Below are 20810 nucleotides of genomic sequence, written 5' to 3'. Positions count from 1 at the left end.
TGGACACTAATCTATATACTGTTTCTATGCCATTGCCTAGGATAGGCAGCATGCATGGGTAAAAGGAAGGGACAGGCACTGTGTAACCCAAGTGCCACCCAGCCTCTGCCACCGACAGACCCCGCATCCCTCATTTCTAGATGAGAGGGACAGGCTGTCAAGCCGTAGGCTCTGGAGGAAAGTGCTCTGGAGTATAAACACTGCAGTGTGGAGTTCCTTCGGGAAGGTTTTTTTTTTTTTTTTTTTTTTTTTTTTTAACATCTACAGGAGCTAAACATTTCTTACAGCTGAGACTCACGAGTTTTGTGCGCTGATGCAGGGGAGAGCAGAGCATCCGAGGCCAAACTAGTGAAGAGCCTCTTCCTCTCAGGCTGATGGGGCAGGAAAGACTTTCCTCCAGGGGGTCTGCTCCATACTGGGAAAGTGACGGGGCCCACGTGGGACCCGAGGGCCTAGCACAGTGACATGTGCAAAGCAACGGCTCAAATGTTTCCAGAATGAGAAAAAAAACAACCCCTCCCCCAAAATAAAAATAAAATACCCTCAAAGAACACAGAAAAAGCTGGCTCTTTGACGGAGCTGTGATTTCCATCTTAACAGAATACTCTAGAACTGTCAGGGAGGAGAGCTGGGAAACAGATGGCTTTAGAAGGAGGGCAGTTCAGAGAAAAGAGCAAAACTTGGGAATGGGGAGGCCAATGATAAAAGCCCTGTGAGCAGGAAGAGACCATGTGTCTCACCTACTAATGGAGTCTAATCCCTCAGCCTTCAGAATTTCCTATTCAGTCTACTGCCATCAAAAGATCACTTCATCTGCCACCAAAGGAACTCCACGGGGTGTGTGGGCTCAGGCTACCAATGCTTTCCTCGGTGTAACCTCCACGGGGGGGGGGGGGGGGGGGCACATTTCCCTCCTAAATGGCACAAGAACTTTAAGGAATTCATGAGTATGCTGTCCCTCAGTGGAAAATGGGCAAGTTGGTCTGCGATGCTTCCACAGTCTCTAGCAGATGCCAGAAGACATGGAGTAGCTTGCTTCCTTGTACCGCTCCTAGTACAATCCTGCTCTCCATCCGCTCTGGTCCCGGGGACACTGCAGCTAACCCTCCCCCATCCCCCATCCGTCCTGATACCCCCGTTTCTCTAGGGAAGGAACCTTCACCTCACTGTGTAAACAGGCCAGGCATTTGGGGCCTCCAGCTGGAAATCCTTAGGCCAAGGTGACCCTTCCCCAGTGCGCCCATCTACCTAGTGGGACTTCTAATCTGAGACATTTGCTTCCGGGCCCACCTCCCTCACTATAAAGCAAATTCCTTGCAGCAGATTTTCTGCCTTTGCTTTCTGTCCTCAGTTGCTAGCATTTTTAATAACATGATGTCTAAAAGAATGAACCATCTAAAGGCAGTGAGCACTTCCAACGAACGATTTTGGCTAGCGACTGCCTTGGAGTTACAAGTTCCCTTGGAGTTTTTAAGCATCCTTATAAACCATGAGACAACTCCATCTTTTTTTACTTTGTGCCCACTACTTATCAGTGAATAAGTTTTCCCCCAAAGTCAACACTAGTTTAATAAAAATATAATAATAATAAAAAGCAAAGATAATGTGTGGAGTATACATATAAATAGTGTGGAGTCTCTATTAGAAGAACATATTAGATCTTATGACATAATAACATAAAAACAAAAATGAACTTTTAGCAAGGTTGGATTTAATTATTGCTTGTAAGAAATGGCTTTAAAATAAAGGAAAAATAATGAAGGCTGGTTAGTTCTTTTTCTTCTTCTTCCTTCCCCTTCTAAGCCTTCCTCCCGCCTCCCCTTCCCCGCCAGAAATGAAACATTTTCTCATCCAGAAACACGGGGCACCTAATTAGTGAACGTCCTTATCATATTGCTTGAAATGACAGAAAGAGTGACGCTGGCATCCTCCATGGTACACGAGGCAGGGACACAAAGCACGAGAATAAATAGGGTGTGTTCTAAATGTCAAATTATTAACACAAAACTGCTCAAAATTTCACAACTGTGACTCATGCAAATACCATGTTAGGTCAGCTCCATATCAGAAATACTGCATCTGCCCTGTGCCTTTATATCCCTTTTCATAAAAAAGAAAAATTGTCACTCACTCCTGAAGCCAACAAGCAGCAGCTACGGAGGAAATACTGTACACTCATGTGTCACAATCACACACACACACACACACACACACACACACACACTGCATACCTTACGAACATCCAAGCTGTATACAAGCACACAAAGGCACACACACCATCTTTAGGATTTTTAGCTGATTCCATGTTTGCACTTAAATTTCTATATTTTTCTCTTTGTCATCCTGAAAAACACTGGTTGTTCGGCAAAAATAATCTCCCTTCCTTCCTTTCCCATTCTTTGTCCCTCTCACCCCTTTTTCTTTCTATCTCCATGTCTTTAAAGGTTGCCTTTCTCAGATCCAAAACAACTCATCCTACGCCCCAACCACCTCTAAGGCCCACTTTAAAATAGAAAATAGTTATAAACACCTTTATTTCTGACCATCTACCTTTCTAAGGCAGAGTCTGCCCCCTTTTATTTTCAATTATTGCCGTTCTAAAAATACCCCTACCATCTTGAACCAAGCTGTTCAAATGTGTACAGGTTTTATCCCGTGCTCCTGTTCCCCCATCCCATCATAAAAATAGTCATTGCTCACTAAATATACTTTTCATATGAAGAAACATAATCGTGGAAGCGTGTCTCCTTAAGCTGATCAGTCAACAATAAAAGCAGACAAGGTCCTAAAGCTAATAACCCTTTTGGTTTGGCTCTCCCTCCCCACCCCCCCCCCCCACCATCCTCAACCTCCTGCTGTAGAATTGATTGCATCTGCAACATGAAGAGATATTGCCTTAAAAATACGGACCTTATATATTGTGGCCATTAGGTGTTCCCAGTTTCAAATGATTACATGTAAGAGAGATTGACTCCCCATTGCCCCCCTTTTGGGGCAACTATGGAAAGAAACACCATTCATTGTTATGGCTGCTGGAGAAAATGGAGTCAATCCCACACTTCTGATGCCTCAGGCAAGAAAGGGGTGGGAAGCTGGTGTGGAGAGTTAGCCTGGGTGTGGTAGGGGCTCCAGCCTGGGCCCTGTTGCTTTGCCTTGGAATGGCCACATCACTGTTTGCTCCTCCACAACACCCAGCCAAGGCTGGCTTTAGTTCTGCCTGCAGCTACTATCTTGACTTGTTTGTCACGTCTGTGTCCCTTTGGATCAGTTGTGGAATGGTCCAAAGCCAGGGGCTTCCTTGAGTCACAAAGATATCCTTTCTCTACTGCCCCTGGTCTCAGAGTTTGATGGGTGAACTTCCTGTTCACTTCGCTTTGCTGTTTTTTGTTTTGTTTTATTTTATCATTGTATATTGCAGCTTCTGGTCTACATGAGGGTTGTTGTATGCACTTTAATAAGTCGTCTATTAAAATGCTTCTGATTCAATAGTTTCTTGGTTTCTTTGTGGAAACTCCTTCAGCAAAGGAGTTTCCTGGGCTGAAGGAGGTTTATTCGTTGTCCTCCTCTTCCTGGTTGGCATAAATCCCTGCCTCCCAGCGCAAGGCCAGAGCACTCTTCCTCCGATTAACCCGTGTGGCCTCCAGGACCTGAAAGGAGATTGGGGGAGAAAATTAGCACAGAGTTTGCATAAACCAACTTCTTCCTTTCCTGCCCTCCGTCCCATTTGTTCATTCAACATCATGTTCCCAAGATGGAGACACAGGATCTGGCACTGCTGGGGTGGGTGATGAGCAGCAGAGACTGGACAAGGGGGCAGGGCAGGTGATTTCATTTCAAAGCCAAAATCCACGTACTACCTGGTGCCTGATTTCCAACGTCCTTTTTTTCTTTCACAGATTTACAAATTTCTTTAAACTAGACTCGACTCTGCCTCAGGTTTCTTTGGTTTTGGCTTTGCTGTGCTGGAGGCTGAACCTGGAGCATTGGGCGTGCCAGACAAACACCCTACATCTGAGTTCTACCTGTATCCCAGAGCTGAATATCCTAAAGTAACTCTCTCTCCAAGCTGCCCGGTCCTCCTGTGCACAGACCTTTATGCTATATTGAAACTGTCCATCTGAACTGTTCACAGTGGCAGCTGCTATCCACATGTGGCCAGTAGGCCTTTGAAGTACAGTTAGACAGCTGAGAAAGGAAACATTTTCGTGAATTTTAATTTAAATTTAAATAGCCTCCCCTGAGGCTAGCACATCTACAGCCCCTCTTAGCTGCCTGCTTTAGTAACTAAAGATGCGGAAGCAGTGTCTGACAATGGGCCAGTGTGGATCTGATGATGCAGCAGGTCTGCAAACCGACATGACACTAGGAAAATACTTATGTCATGAGAATCTACCATGGCAGAACAAAACTCAAAAGGCCATGAAGTGAGGGAACAGGGAAGCTTTTAGGAGAGTAAAAAGCCATTGTCACTCTGGTGTGAGCATCATGAGGTCATAAACACTACTAAGAAAAGAAATTACAAGTGGCAGCATTGAGGCCAAGTAGGCTCGCCCTATGAAGGCGGGACCTCCCTCCCTCCTGTCTGTTAGGATCATCTGTGGGCTCCTGAGAGATGACATCAGGCCTCCTGTTCAGTTTTAGTTTGGATAGGATGGATCTAGATGAAAGGCATGGAAGGGGCCGGATACAGGGACCAGTTCCGGTCCGGCCACTGTACCAAATGCAAGCTCGTGCATACCTGGCACTCTGGCCTTCACTTAGGGTACAGAGTCCCTGACTTCAAAGAAAAGTCCTGGTTGGTTTTGCCGAGCCACAACTGAACACTGTGCTTCTTCTAAGAGTGATTACTTAGGCAGGGGGCAGTGACGTTGGCAACCCCAGAGAGGTAGGAGGATGCCAAGTGGAAGCACGCACTGGGTTAGACCGAAGGACTGAGGTCCATCCCAGCACGCTCTTCGCCTCTATGTCAAGTGTGAGGACCGCAGGCAGGATGCAACCCTTCACCTGTGCTGTGCGAGTGATACATTGCTAAGAACCATACCTATGTCGAAATCTAGCTCTGTGTGCATCACGGACATATACCACCCAAGAACGCGTGTTGCCAGGCCTGGGAACTAAGCAGGAGTTTTCTGGCCAGGGTGCGATAGCGCAGGGATGCTTGCTAATGCTGCATGGCTCGTGATGACCGAGTCCTATGCTTCAGGTTTGTCTCCTGTTCATCTTTGCCCTTGTCCTATCACCAGGGCTTTCTCAAGAGGCAGAAAGGCCTCGGAATCTCAACAAGGTCTAGGTTTTAAATTGTTGTGACAGTGTGGCCTTCCATAAGTCATAGACTCCAGTGCCTGGCATCCCCACATCAAATGGGTGATAATAAAGGCCACAGCATATAGTCCACCTGAGGGACACACGGTTCCAGGGGCATGGGGCTGTCCTCAGATAATTCTTCCCAGCACCTGAGAGGGTCACGGGCCCTATGCTTCGTATAAGGCATGTGTGTAAACTCACGCCTGCCTTTCAAAAATAAACTAAGAAATTCTCAGGAGTATGACCATAAAGCCAAGGTTCTAAACAGGGTTTCTTTAAAATAATAATAATAATAATAATAATAATAATAATAATAATAATTATTATTATTATTATTATTATTATTATTATTATTATTATGGTTTTTGTTTTGCTGTTAAACTTTCTTATTACCTCCCTTTCTCACTCTTTATTTTTATGTGAATGAGTTTTGCCTTCATAAATGTTTGTGTTCCACTGGCATTCCTGGTGCATGCAGAGTCTTGAAGAAGGTATTAGATGCCCCAAAACTGAAGTTACGGACAGTCGTAAGCCGCCGTGTGGGTGCTGAGACCTGAAGCCAGGTCCTCTGAAAGAGGAACCGCTGCTCGTAACCATTGGGCCATCTCTCCCGTGCCCCCTTTTCTTTTTCTTTTGAGACAAGTTCTTGTCATGTAGCCCAGGCTACCCAAGAACTCATAATCCACCTACCTTAGCCCCCAAAGTATTAAGATTAATAGCACCTGGGTACCTCGCCTGGCTTTAAGTCTCATTTTAATGCTTAATAAATCTCAGCCAGTTTTCCTTGCTTTATTCTTCAGAAGCCCATGTTAAAATTCATCTATCTGCTCATCTTATCAATATTGTTGGGTTCTCAACAAGTCATGGGCACAGTCGGGGAGGGGGTATGAGAGTTTCTTTCCACAGAATTCAGTCATAAAAGGTGTGGCAGGCAGGAAAATATTATATATATATATATAACATATTTATATATATTTATTTATATATATATCATTTATATATATCATATATATTTATATATATCATATAAATATATTATATATTTATATATTTAGCATAGCTTGGGTTTAAAAATCTATTGATTAAGAGCTCAAATAACCCCTATATGTAATATTGAGCTCTTGGCACAGTCCCTCTAATTTGGATGTCCTTTTCCCATGATCCCGAATTTCTGATGACATCGAAATCCCTCAGGGAAGGCACAGAGAAGAAAATGAATGAACCATTTTGAGATGGCTGGGAACCTCAGTGAACCTTGGGCCTCTGAAGTTTAGGACTGAGGGCCCTCTTGGAGTAAAGTCCTGCAATTAGCCTTGGGAAGATTCAAAGAGCAAACCCTCTGATGACCTGTGAATGAGCTTGTTCATTCTACGGTGTGTTCCGATGTGGGTGAAGATGTGTGTCTAAGTCACTAGGAAACTCTGTTCTCAGTACTTCTATTATTGCACATTAGCTTTACTTTCTAAATCCTCTTCTGGGCTTTTCCGAAGTGTGTGCGTTTCAACCCCAAGTACTCTGCTGACGCATGGGGAGTGTGAGTAACTTACCCAGCAGTGAAAGAAGCCAAGACAACTTAGCTCTCTGGTGTGGTGTCACTGCTTGAGGTCATCAACCCAACAGCCGCCATGCACCAGGAGCAGCAGGCGTCTGTCACAATTGTTATTCTTTTCACGAATTAATTCAGTTTGAGGGCTGATGGAAGGAAAACTATCAGTTCTCTTCCAACAATCTCTAAAAACAATTCTTTCTGATGCTTGGAGACCTCTAGCTAGTTGTTCAAATTTTAAGTGGTAGTCAAATGAGGGCTATGACTCAAAGGGAAAATGGGTTGAACTCTGAGTGACTCCATTAATATTCATGTGATCCTCCTGCTTCTTCTTCACTAGAGATTGTCTGGGCTCCAAGCTATCTTCCTTGCACATCCTTGACCAGAGTTTCTCCGTTCTAAGCCTCAATGAGGAAATGGGAGTGGGGCCTGACTCTCCAGGAGCCACTTCCTAAATGAGAGCCAGTCAGGCGATGAGGGTGGTCCATGCCCCGCCTTTAACTCTTAACATTCACTTTAAATCCTATAAACCTCAGCAATCAACAGATTAAATCTGCAGCAATGAAGTATAGCTATTTTGCTAACAATGAGCCATGTTTGAAATACATAGGATGCTGGAGGTTGGCACAACCCATGTGGAGAACAATTTGCAAGAGCTGGTAAACAGACATAAGTGTGCCCAGTTGTAGGGACAGAAGTTGCTTCATGGATACACGGGGAAATGTGTGGCAATGTTCATTAGTGCTTGCCTAGCATACAAGAGGACCCGAGTTCAGTCCCCAGCACCATAAAACAAGGAGACAAACAAAACCCAAAAAAGTTCACCAGAAACAACTTGCTCTACATTTCCAATACAGGAAAGTGACTAACGAAAGATTTATTCATTCAACAGAACACTGCTTAGAAATTCTAACGAATATACTAGAACCACATCTAAACAGGAACACATCTAGAAACAGTAAAAACAGGAGCTGGAGAGTTGCCTCAGTGCTTCAGAGAACTGGCTGTTTTGCAGAGGACCCAGGTTCAATTCCCGATACCCACAGGGCAGCTTACAAGCATTTGTAACTCCAGTTCTAGGCCAACGCCCTCTTCTGGCCTCCAAGGGCACCGCATGTACACGGTGCACAGACGTACAAGCAGCCCAAACATCATACAATAAAAATAAATAAATAAAATTCAAAATAAATAAATAAATATAAGCAATCTATAAAGAAGAGGATATTACCATGTGACTTACAGTTTATAAAAATTTTAAAACATGCAAAAAACCTGAGTTTTTCCATATACATATAATGTGTATATATATATATATGGAGTAGTATACATATATACTACATATTATATATGTAGTATAAAACATGCACAAACATGAACACCACTGCATTAATTGAGACCCCCTCAGAGGAGATAAAAAGTGACAGACACAGAAGAGTGGGGAACTGGGAGAAGTGACAAGAGGGCTTGAATTGGATTTGCCACATTAAGTTCTCTGAAAAAACAATCTCTCTAATGTTATGGAGTTACAGGAGGGTGGGGGAGGGGCATGAGAGATGGAGGGGGCAGGAGAGAGGCAGACACAGCTGTCCTAAGGCGGGGGACCTGCAGGCTGGCTCTGTGACTTGAGAAGGGTGTACCTGCACCTTCTTGGGTCCTGCTATAGCGCAGGGCTGATTCTCCATAAATTATGAACTGTGTGGATGAATGCTTTTCTCTACAATTCTGGACACTTGAAACAATGCTTTTGAAGTACAAATTCAGTACAGTAGAAATGAAAATATGAAGTGCCATGCTTTCTTACTGAAAAAAAGAAAATAAAAACTTTTAAGAAAAGGAATAAAAATAGAACTAGAACTACATAGAGAGTCCTGCCCAACATTTTCCTGGATTTAGTCCTAAGCATGCAGCTTTAAGTGTATGTATGCATGTATGTATGCATGCATATGTACTTTTATGTATGTATACATACAGCACTTTAAGTGTTTAATTTGGCGGTTGGGAAAGATAGGGTTTCTCTGTGTAGCTGTGTCTGTCTGGGAACTCACTATGTAGACCAGGCTGGCCTTGGCCTTGAACTCACAGAGATCCTCCTGCCTCTGCCTCCTGAGTACTGGGATTAAAGTCATGTACCACCATGCCTGGCTTTACATTTAAAAAAAATTTATGTATGTATGTATGTATGTATGTATGTATGTATGTATGTATATATGTATGTATATATGTATGTATGTATGTGTATGTGTATGTGTGTGTCTTGGATTCAATGTGCAGTGTGTGTGTGTGTGTGTGTGTGTGTGTGTGTGTGCACATATTTATCAGGTGCCTGCAGAGGCCAGAAGAGGGCATCAGAGCCTTGGGAGCTAATGTTACAGGTGAGTGTGACACACCAGATGTTGTTGGTGCTAGGCACCAAACTCCCCTGGTCCTCTGCAGGAACAGCAAGCATTTTTAACTGTGGAGCCATTTCTCCAGCCCCACAAGTATGGCATTCTTAGAGCACATATATTTGTGAAATCTGTGATACTGGAGCTTGTAGAGGGAAGGAGGAGGTTTGGGGAAAGTCCACTGCTTAGCTTCCAAGACAAATATAAAGGTCTCCCAAGCCTGAAGGGAAGGAGGAGGGAGGAGGGAGGATGGAGGAGAGAGAAGGGAGGAGGGAGGAGGGACTGGGATGGTTTGCCTTTGAAATAAGTTGTCCTAAATCCATAGTGCAGAACTCTCCGGGCACTGTGTTAAGGTTAATAAAGGACTAGTCCAAATCATGAGATTATCCTGTAGGGGTGGCACTGTTTGCTAACCAGATTAGAATCTATTTGCTACTTGTACCTGAAGAAACTAAAAGAATCCACACAGTCTGCCAATAGGTGCCCTCAAGTTCAACATCTTCCAGATCCTTGGGTGACCACGCCCTTCTCCAGCCCCACCTCCCAGCACAGCACAGCAGAGCACAGCAGTGTTCACTATCATGTGGACGCCAATATTTGAGTCAGCTCCCCAACTCAGAAAGGTCGGGCAGAAAATACACATGGAGAGGAGGCCTTTTTCTTGGCATTGACAGCAAACCACAACCGCGTGCACCAGGATCAAGCATGCATCAGGACGCAGACAGACAAGTTTGAAAAGTACCTCGGAAGTCACCTTGCAAGACAGTAACTTAGAGGTGTACTGGCAGAGAGGGAAAAGATCAGGGTTAGTACACGGCAGAGGCACAGTCACAGATTCCCTGTCCCCAGCGGCTGGTCTCTGGCGCCGTGCCAGAAGTGAGTAGAAGGGGAAGAGACTTGGGGGGCGGGGAGGATCATTATACAACCCAAGTATTGCTTCATCTGATATTTGTTTATTTAAAAGCTTGTATCTCTTGAGGCAAGCAGATACTCATATTACTCGTTAATAAAAATATCAGATAAGCCAGGTTTTGTTAATTCAAGATCTTGTTTTCATTTTCTGTTGAATTAACAAGATTTCTCTCCCATCCCCCCACCCCCCCATTGTCTAACCAGTTAACCACCAGCAAGGACCTAGATGGCCATTCTGGATTTGATGGACTCTGTAACCAAGCAGCCTTTTCTTTTCCTGTGGGCTTCTCTGAACTTTAAACAGTCCTGTACCCCATTGCATCATTACAGTAAGACCCCCAATAGTAGAACAAAGAGAGGAGGACATGAAGGGAAAAGAGAGGAAGGGAATGGGGACAAGGAAGGGAGGAAGGGCCAGGTTTGCAGAGGCGGTTTCTCTAAAACAGACCTAAGGATGGCACTGCCAGTGAAAGGGACCACCGCCTCCCTCATCAGAACCCGAGGGTCTGAGAAGATTCCAAGCTTGGGACGGTCCTGAGATAATCATTTGGGATGATTATTTAGGATTAGTGTGGGTACCTAGGAAATGGAATGTTCTGTTAGTTCCTAGAGACGCTCACTGGAAATAACTCAAAATAAGGCAGCTGGTCCAGGCCGGTGAAGAGCAGCAGAGACAGGGAGCAGTTTGCCCAAGTTCTAAGAGGGGAGAGGCAGGGGAACCTTTTAAAAAGTGAGTTTTTGTTCTGTTCTTTGTCACTGAGCCAGTTGACAAATGTTGGTGACAGCATGAGCCACAGGAAGCTCTTAGAGGGCAGAAAATTCAAGAGGCCACGTGTCACCCTAAAAACAATGTGTATGAATGGCTCGGGAGGACAGAATTGCATGGCCCTGAAGACAATCACCTTTAGCTTTTAGGGACAGGGGAGCAACTCCATAACCACCGCCAAGCAACCCATCCTCTCCAGAGACAGGGAAAATGGAGGCAGGGCTAGGGACCACTGGGGGAAATGAAGCTTGTTCTTCTTGGCACAGAGGCATGGAAAGACGCCCTACACCGAAAGGGCCGGGAGACGGGCTAGCAGGTGGCTTAGAAATCAATTCTGGCTGATGTCCACATAATTTTTCAAGAAGCAATTTGAGTATGGGTTTTTGAGATTTGGGTCTCTATCAGAAGGACACCGGTAGGGATATTGGGGATGGGAGTTTGTCCTATCCCTAAGACTCTTCAACAATTGATAGATTTTGTTCTAAGGTGATTCGAGGAAAAGCTCAAAACATCCAGCCCTCAAATAAAAATAAAAATATATTGATTCACTAGTAGGTTTCTCCCTTAGCCAACATGTCCATTTACTTGGGTGAAATAGAGACAGGAGGCCGTTAGCACTTGGAGAAAACTGGGCTCGGTTGGCATTCCTGAAGTGGTACCTGAGTGTCAGGTAGGAGGGGTCTAGTTTTCTGCCTGTGACATAAGTACCTCCTTCCACTAGGTCCCAGGCAGACCTTGATCATGTTATCTTCCTACTTCAACTTACCAGTGTCTGGGATTACAGACCTGTGCACCAGGCCTGGAAATTACTTTTCCCCACTTAACATCTGCAGTCCAGTGCAAAAAAACACATACAACCCACACAGAATGTGCTAAGAAAGCATTCACGTGGGTCACCACTGAATGGCCCATGGCTCTTCGCCTAGTCTTCAGCAAAGCTGTTGATGTTCACTGTTGAATGGGGTGTGTGTGTGAGAAGAAACCATATGCAGTTTCTTCTAAGACTGCACTTCAGACTGCAACTAAAAACACCTAAAGAAGGACTATACACCCCACAGGGGGTGCTAACATGACTTAATGGACAGTAAGCCGGCTGGCACCTGCCCAGTGAAGCCTAGTAGAACTGTCTGAAGCAGCTCCCTCAGCCAGGCCTCCATCCACAGAGAAGCCCCTTGGCCTCACAGCACAGTTAAGCGAGCATCCTGGTTGTGATTGAGAAGTGTGTGTTTATTTATCTCTTCTTTATTCCTCTAACTGAAAAGGGGCCTTCAGCATCTGGCATTCATTCTGAAAACTCTCTTAACTTGGGATTATGCAGACAGGACATGAAAGCCATTGAGTTGGCAGGGACTTCCTACCGTGAACCTCAGAGCATTCAAGTTGAGGGTAACTGTATAGCTTATCCAAATTTGGAGTGAAAGGGGATGCTGTTCATAAACACACAGGACGACTGGCAGAAACCGGGCAGTTTACCAATCCAAGCTATGGGCCACCCCAGTGTAATGGGAGGGTGGGGGTGGGAGGGGTACGGTGGTGAAAGATAGACTAATGGCAGAGACTCTGGGGTGTTTGCACATAACCGGGGCTGCCCTCCAAGCTTGTGGGGACCACTCAGAACACCTCTTAAATCTCTTACTGGACAAGGAGCCCCAGAGCCGACGACTTCCTTTCATAGGGCACATAACGGCCACGTACTGAGTTGGGAAGGTTGATGGGAGAGGGGTGGTTGTGTGGTTTTTAGCTGTTGTTTAAAATGTCTCTTTCTCGTCCAGCTCTGCACACAAAGAACCCCAAACAGACTTAGTCTCCTGAGCAGTGTGCAACACATACGAGGATCCATCACGGCACAGCTTTGGAAGCCCGAGGGCTCGTCCAGAGAGTACAGCCTTCTTTGCACACCACCTTCCTCTGCCCCGCCCACCATGGACCAGTCCCGCCCACCACCTCAAGCTTGACTTGGCCGCCAAACAACCAGCTCTTGATGATACTTAATCCCCAAGGCACATTAAACCACTCGTTTGAAAACAGGTTTCAGAGTCATGAGGCAAGACAAGCAGTTGCATTGCATACACATCCAGGTCTGAACCGGGACACAGGCACACCACACTGAAGGTCACCCTCAGGAAAAGAGAAAGGAAAGGAGGAAAAACTTACACTACTATCATCCATTCTCTCGCGCCTTTTAGATTTGTGTGTCTCATAGTCTTCCATGAGGGTCTGCATCAGGTTCTTGGGCCGCTGGGTTCCGGCAGCCTCTTCTGGGGCTAAGTCAGGCTGCAGGCTGGGACCTTCAGTTGAGGGGGATGGAGGAGGTTTGACTTTCTCTATTTTCCCTGAAACAACACGAAGAGAACACCCTTTCTAAGCTCATCTGCTCGGCAGGCACTGCTCTTTGAAGGAGGAAAAAAGACGTCTCTCTCTCGCGCGAGCACACTTGCAAAATCAAGGGCAGAGCAGAGTCATGGTTAAGTCAAAGGGTTCCATTACAAGAACAAAGTGCAAACCTGTTCAACACACACCTCAGTGACACCAGAGCTAAAGAAGCAGTTCACTCAAATGGGCCTGGCAATGACTTTGCAACATGTCAGCCAGGCAGAAAGACAGATAGACAGGTAGACAGACAGACAGACAGACATTAAACTCCAAGATTGTAGAGACAAATTCTCTAAGATTGTATTATAAAGCTGTCAGAGGTTGCAGCACTGTAGAGACCAACTTCTTACAGGCGAGGAAGCTGAGCTTCTACACAGGCCACCTGAGCCAAAGACAGCCCCCAGCATTCCCAGCGTCCTCTGCCCTCTGCATCAGACATAACCGATTCTTAGCTGACCTGCCCTAGTATCGAAAAGTCTTTGAATGAGAATGAGACCCCCAGCTTCCCAGGAGACACCAGTCTTCATTAACCCACTTCTTTCATTTACCTTACCTGCTAAGGTCCCAAAGACACTCCTAGACTTTCTGGAAGGAATGACGACAAAGTTGGAAAAGTAAGACTGAGCTCTTGAGATCACCCCTCAGGAGTCGCCGATGGGTGGGTGGGGGGTGGATTACAGCAATGGTTAATCAAACAGTGGTGAGGGGCTTCTAGGCATACTCTCTAAAACTATGAGCATCATTCGAACATATGCCAGACAGATAGACACTGGCTCCACAAGGTCAAAGGGGACATGTGTTCTATCACAGATCACAACAGTAGGCTGTCAAGAGAAGCTGGCACCTTGGAGATTCACTTTGTTTCTTAGGACGGCATCTCCTCTTGTGAAATATGGCCTTAAACTCATTATATAGCCCAGACTGGCTTCAAAACTCACTTCTGCTTCTACCGCCCAGGTGCTAGGGTTACGAGCTTCGCCACAATGCCTGCCTTGTGCAGTGCTGGTGACTGAATCGGAGCAAGTGCTCTACCAACTGAGCCCCTCAGCTCCTAGAGACCCACTTCTCACAGGTGGGAAATCTTGGCCTTCACTCTGGATCGTCAAGGCATGCGTGGATGGATTTTAGTGCCACAGAGACTCAAATGCATCTCTGAGAAGGAACAATAGTGAACAGTTTTCTTGTGCACCTTTAACCCTAGCACTTGAGAGGCAGAGGCAGAAGTAGGCAAATTTCTGTGACTTCAGGAGATTTCCAGGACAGCCAGATCTACACAGAGAGACCTAGTGTTGGGGGTGGGGAGTTGAAACAGTCTTCTGTAGCCAATGCTGGCCTTGAACTTATTATGTAGCTAAATATAATCTTGGACTTATACTCCTCTAGAATGCTGGAATTATAGGCATATGCCACCATATCTAGCTTTAGGTCATAGTGGAACCAAACTCTGGGTCTCATGTATGCTGGACAAGCCTCTGCCAACTGGGCCACAGCCCCAGACTCACAAAGGTCTTTTAAAAATGCAGCTTTGAGAAACAGTACAGAAGACTGGTAGGCATGCATGCTCTAGATCTAGAGTCTAGAGCCAGTATCCTTGAGTTTGAACCTACTACTTATCAGCCATCAGTCAAATAGTTCTGGGCCAGTTACTTACTGTTAATATAACACGGTTGCTATAAAGACTAAGTTAACATTGGTAAAAGTTAATATCCAGAACAGAAAGTATCCAATGATTGTAGCTGCTATTTGATTGGAATCTGAAGAAATAATGCAACCGTGGGGTGAGACTGTGTAATTCCTATATTTGTGCAAGCCCAGAAAGCCAGAAACATTGTTTCACACATTGCCAGGTTGATGCCCTCCCTTTCAAATGTCCAGACCATCTCCCATCAACCCTTCTTCCAGCAGTAAATGTCTAGGAAGCAGAGTAAAGTGTCTGCACTTAGCCTCTGGTTTTCACACTGATGTCTTTGCCAGACAAGACTTTATTTTAAGGTCTGTGAAAGCCATTTCTTACTGTGCTGTGTATCATCTCTGGCTACTGAAGTCCCTGTCACCTGGAATAAACTGTAAAATCGCAGGAAGACACAGATCATTCCAATCATCTATAAATCCTTTTCACTCATTTCCGTGAGGAACCTGTCACAATGGGGTTTCCATCTGCCCTGACTCCTGGATCCCAGCAGAATAAGGCACAAGGTAAGATCCGTGTGTACTTAATAAGCCAATACATTTATTGTAGAGTGCATACAACCACTTTAGAAGACACTCGTGGGCTGGAGAGATGGCTCAGTGGTTAAGAGCACTGACTGCTCTTCGGAAGGTCCTGAGTTCAAATCCCAGCAACCACATGGTGGCTCACAACCACCTGTAATGAGATCTGACGCCCTCTTCTGGAGTGTCTGAAGACAGCTACAGTGTACAGTATAATAAATAAATAAATCTTTAAAAAAAAAAAAAAAGGAAACAGTCGTGTGTTGGGATCAACACTTCTCTACCTCCAGAGAATCCTAGGAAAGAGGCCAAACGCCTTCCCCTCCCAACACTTGGTAGTCAGAGGCAGGGGAATCATCATGAGTTCAAAGCAGCCTGTGTTACATAATAAATTCCATGCCAGCCTGGACTACAGAGTGTGATTCTGTCTCCAATGCAAGCAAACAGACACAAAGTGGACTCTGGGCCACAGACTAGAGGACTCGGTGCTCGGTAGTGATACTGGGGGTGTTCTTATGGCAAGTCCTTCACGATCCTCATGACATTTAACTCTTACATGCGTGAGTGGATGGATGGCTAGACAGAGTGGATCACTATGGCTCGGATCATGAAAGCCCAATGCTGATTCCAGCCAGCATCACATCTGAGAACAATGGTCAGAGTCAGTTTGGAATTATGGCCGATTCCCATATGATGGAATGAGAAAGTTCCCATAGAGAAGCAAGGCAGCCATTAGAAAAGGCAATGCCTGCCTAGCAGAAGAAAACCAATGGAAAACCTGGAACAGGAAGTAATGCCAGCAACGGTCACTAGAGGTCGCAGAAAGCAAGGCTGTCTTAGCAGGGCTGGAGGAAGAGCCTCCCAAGAGGTAATTGGTGGCAGAAGAGACTTTGGATATCCAAACCCAAGGAAGAACTGTCACAGGCCCCAGAGACAAAGGAGAAAGTGCTTCTGATTCACAAACTTCTGGCCATCAGCCTTGATATTTTCACAGGACGCTAACTTGGTCAGATCTCTCTACTGTGCCCTAAGACCACCAAGCATTCTCCCTACAGTATGGTAGAAGTCACGCCTTAGAACTCCATGCCCCACCTTAGGAGTCTCGCAAGCCACTGAAAAGCTGAAGAGGGACTGCTCCACACCTGACTCCTTCCTCAGGGTCCTGAGGTCAGAGTCAAAGACTTCTCATAGGATGATGGGAAACCTGTGGTACTTTCCCAACACAGCAGCATACTGTCCCTGGGGTCATTACAAGAATGAAATGCATACAGTCTGTGCATACGTCTGAATAGTCAGTCACATCAATCTATGCCTCACAAGGGCCCTACAAGTTCTATGACGTACCCCAGAAGACTCTGCAAACCGTGGAGGATCCTGGGTGTTGTGTGCATCTCATGGTTCCCATATCCTTGGCTTTCATGCCAGGTTGGCCCATCAAACCTGGCTCTTCTTGAACATGTCTGCTCACCTGGTGGGTAGTCAAGTTCCTGAAAATGGCCTCCCTATTCAGTGATTAGCATCCTGCTATCCAGGCGCTCCCTGGACTGGAGAGAGGGCCTTCTCACAGAAGGTCTGCATCCCCAGGACTCAAGAGCAGACCACGCCAGGCAGAGCTGAGGGTGGGCCTCTGTTGGTTTAGGCTGACGGCTGGGGCTGACATTTACAGAGAGAGCATGGAACAGGTGCCGTAGAACATTACACAACTGTCACAAAGGATCCAACAAGACAAAATCAGCCTGCAGTTCTGGTAGAGGAAATGAAACATCTTCAACTTATTTCATAAACACGGTCCTGTCTAAAATAATGGAGTAAATTTGTACCTTACGTTTTGAAGGTAATTGAGGGCAGACAGCCCCGTGTGGCTGGGTTGATCTCTATTATCTTGGCTATAAGAAATAATCCTCAGTGCTACAAACAAATCAACAACATTACACAAATTTGTCAAACACCAGCAAGGTGGCTGTCAAACCCAATGGCCTGAGTTCAGTGTCTGGGAACCATATAGTGTAAGGAGACAACTGACTCCTGTAAACTGTTCCCTGACCTCCACATGTGCGTCAGGGCCTGCGCACACTCCCACCCACCTATACACCCACACACAGTAAATCTGTATATATGTGGTAGTTTGAACAAGAATTGCTCACATAAGCTCGTATATTTGGATGCTTACTCACCAAGGAGTGGTGCTATTTGAAGGAATTAGAAAGATTAAGAAGTATGTCCTTGTTCGAAGAAGTGTCACTAGGAATGGGCTTTGAGGTTTCAAAAGCCCATGCCAAGCCCAGAGTGTCTCTCTGTCTCTCTCTGTCTCTCTCTGTCTCTCTCTGTCTCTCTCTCTCTCTCTCTCTCTCTGCCTGTGAATCAGGAAGTAGCACTCAGCTACTGCTCCAGCATCCTGCTGTTATGATAATGGATTACACTTCTGAAACTGTTTTAAATGTTTTCTTTATATGAGTTGTTTTGGTCATGGTGTTTTTTATAGCAACAGTAACCTAAGACAGTGTGTGTGTGTGTGTGTGTGTATACATATATATGCAAATAAATAAATGTAATAAGTAATTTAAAAGATGTGTTAGTGTGGGGAGAACCTTCATGAGAAGGCTCCTGGTTTCGGTGTTGGTATGGCTGTGAACCTTGACTATATGAGTGGGGGTGCAGATCACTCAAATTCATTTAACAGGAGAATCCTGTTTCATGGAATTCCCATTAATATCACAAGGGAAATGGCTCAAGAAATCAATTGTCTAACTTATACTGCCTGACCAGCTCCCAAGAAAAGACGTGACATACATTCAGCCAATATCTAAACAAAGGCGTAAAGCTATATATAAAGCTATATACCAGAATTTCCTCATTTTCTTTTTCATATTTAAACTGACTTCTCTGCCTATGGGAGAATAGACTTGTCTCATTTAGTGACAAAGTATTATTTAGCCACTACCAATCATGTTTTAACCTCTGGAATTTAAAGGAATATTTAAGTGGAAATGAGAAAAAGCAGTTCCACAAAGTGGAGTTAAAACTGTTTAAGCTGGGTGTGGTGGTAAATTCTTGAAATCCTAGTACTAGGGTGAAACAGGAAGATTTCAAGTTCATGGCCAGCCTGAACTAACTGGACTAATAAAGTGAGAATTTATCCAAAAGAAAAAAAAAGGAAAAGAAAGAATGGAAGGGAGGGAGGGAGGGGGAGGGAGGGAGGGAAGAAGGGAGGGAGGGAGGGGGAGGGTAAGAGGGGGGAGGGAGGAAGGAAGGGAGGGAGAGAGGGGGAAGGATGGCTGGCTGGCTGGAAGGGCATGCTGGGTTGTAGCTCAGTGGCAGAGCACTTGCTTGCTTAGCAAGTGCAAGGTCCTGAGCCCCATCTCCAGACAGCCCAGACTCAAGTACCTCTTCCGCAATGAAGAAAGCAAATAGGAAAGGCATGGGGGTCAAATGAGCAACAGAGTTTGCACCCCCATCCCACCCCTAAGGATTGCCAAGCCCTGATCCCTAAAACCTCTGAAGATGTTGCTTGTGTTAGGTCTCAAAGAAACCCAGGCTACTCCTAGCCGACACCTCTCCCTTCCCCTCATAGTGCAGCCATTTTGGACATGCGCTCTCTCGCTCACTTGGCTCCTGGCTGGTTCCGCTCCTGATCTCTCTTGGTCCGCTTGCTCTTTCTTCTTTTCCTCTCACTACACCCCCTACACACACACACCCACACACCCCACGCACACCACGGCCCAGTCCTCTGGCTATTCTCTTCCTCAGATCTACAGTAGAACCCCTCTCTTCAGCCATACTTTGGAGCAGTCATGTCCTCATTTTTCAATCCTTTATGGTGCTCTTCCTGTCTCAGCCTCCCCAGGCGCATCTGCCTCAGCACAAATTAATTTTAAGATATAAAATAAACCATATTTTTTTTTCTTTTTTTCTTTTTTTCTTTTTTTAGGTTCTCATGTAGCCCAAGCTGGCCTTGAACTCCTGACTCTAATAACCACATCTTAAACTAAGCATCTTCTTTAGAGAAACAGCTTCTCCTTCCTGGGATTTTACCTCCTTCCAGTAAGGCTCACAAGACAGCCCCAGCATCGGCCCCTCATCACCCCAGCCCCAGCATACTCTGAAGCACCACATCTGACAGTTCCTTGGACTTGTTCCACTTTCAAGGGTGTTCCCTATTCCTGTCTATGTTTAGGATCTAAAGGGTCCCACCATCTCATTCTCCCATCTGGGAGCCTTCAAAGGAAGAGATGAAAGGAGGAAGGCGGGCTCATGGTGTGTGTGTGGGGGGGGGGGGGGAGAGGCGTCACAGCAGGAACTGCGCAAGCCCCAGTCCTTGGGGGTGGGGGTGGGGGTGGGGTGGGGGGTGGGGGGGCAGAGGTTGGGGGGGGGTAAGCTGCGGCTGAGCAGGTTGCTCTCATTCATCCCTAAGAAAAAAAGTAGAAACAGCATGCTGGGCTCTGCTCTCTGAGGACTTGAGTGGCTTTAGATGTGCTTGCCCACTCCCCCTGCGCCCGCGCCCCCCTCCCCAGCTGTGTGAAGAGAAAAGAGGCCATTGACCGAGGAGCAGGTCAAGGCATGTCATCTGGTGGGTGTTTTTGTTCGGTTTGGTTTGGTTTTTTAAATTCAAGTGGGTAATAGTTTTTTTTTTTCTCTTGAGAAATGTTAGAAACAAAGGGCCTTTGAGTTATGACTGCACAGACCCAGAGCTTAATAATCATCCAGATTCAAACTTTTGGTTTGCATGCCCGTTCAAAATGGCATCCTAGGCTCCTTAGGAGCTAAGGAGGATCCCGCGGAAGGAGACTCAGAGCTGTCAGGAGTGGCTGTGCTCTGTCCTAAGGCAGCCTTCTCTGCGTTCTGCGAGTGCGAGGAACTGAAGGTTCTTTTCTCTGTCCCCTGTAAGCACAGTCTACCCAAGGGGAATCCCAAAGTGTAACCAAGCATGGACTCGAAATAGTTTAACGGTTTCTGGCGCGTAGATAGAGAGCACAGATTCAGACTTCCTGGTTGTCTTTGCCCTCTTTGTGGGAGAGGACAGCCTTGGCTAGTTCCAAGGGAAATTCTACTGCCCTTCTCACTGCCCTGCAGTTGAGAGTATTAATATTCTTAGCTTCTTGCGTGTGTTGCGTTCTTACATATTCATACTGGGAATATGTAAAGGGGAGGGACCTTGTGGACCAGGCAATGAATGATCCCGTTATCTCTGCATGGACTGATTATACTTAACATAATTATTTCCAAGCTGACTGTGACTGAACGAACATCTTTGCAATTCTAGCACTTGAGATGTGAAAACAGGAGAGCCAGGAGTTCAAGGCCAGCCTGAGCTACA

At 45.7% G+C, this 20810-nt stretch overlaps 1 protein-coding gene across 3 annotated transcripts in view; it reads right to left on the bottom strand.

Annotated features, from left to right (window-relative positions):
• Window positions 1-2831: 2831 nt before the first annotated feature.
• The window catches only part of Palm2akap2 (PALM2 and AKAP2 fusion), a 331204-nt gene continuing 313225 nt past the window's right edge, over window positions 2832-20810 (bottom strand). For 2 of the 3 annotated variants that reach the window (XM_052176529.1, XM_052176531.1), the window contains 2 exons: window positions 13067-13245; window positions 2832-3647 (listed from right to left, as the gene is read on the bottom strand). In XM_052176529.1, the coding sequence (XP_052032489.1) occupies window positions 3549-3647; window positions 13067-13245 (278 nt within the window). In that variant the 3' untranslated portion in view covers window positions 2832-3548. The remainder of the gene's footprint in view (window positions 3648-13066; window positions 13246-20810) is intronic. The other variant, XM_052176530.1, reaches the window with a different exon arrangement.

The sequence above is a fragment of the Apodemus sylvaticus genome, chromosome 3 (genome assembly GCF_947179515.1).
Source record: "Apodemus sylvaticus chromosome 3, mApoSyl1.1, whole genome shotgun sequence".
Classification (NCBI taxonomy): Eukaryota; Metazoa; Chordata; class Mammalia; order Rodentia; family Muridae; genus Apodemus; species Apodemus sylvaticus.
The sequence above is the reverse complement of the archived record's forward strand: the minus strand, read 5'-3'. Positions and strand labels throughout refer to the sequence as shown.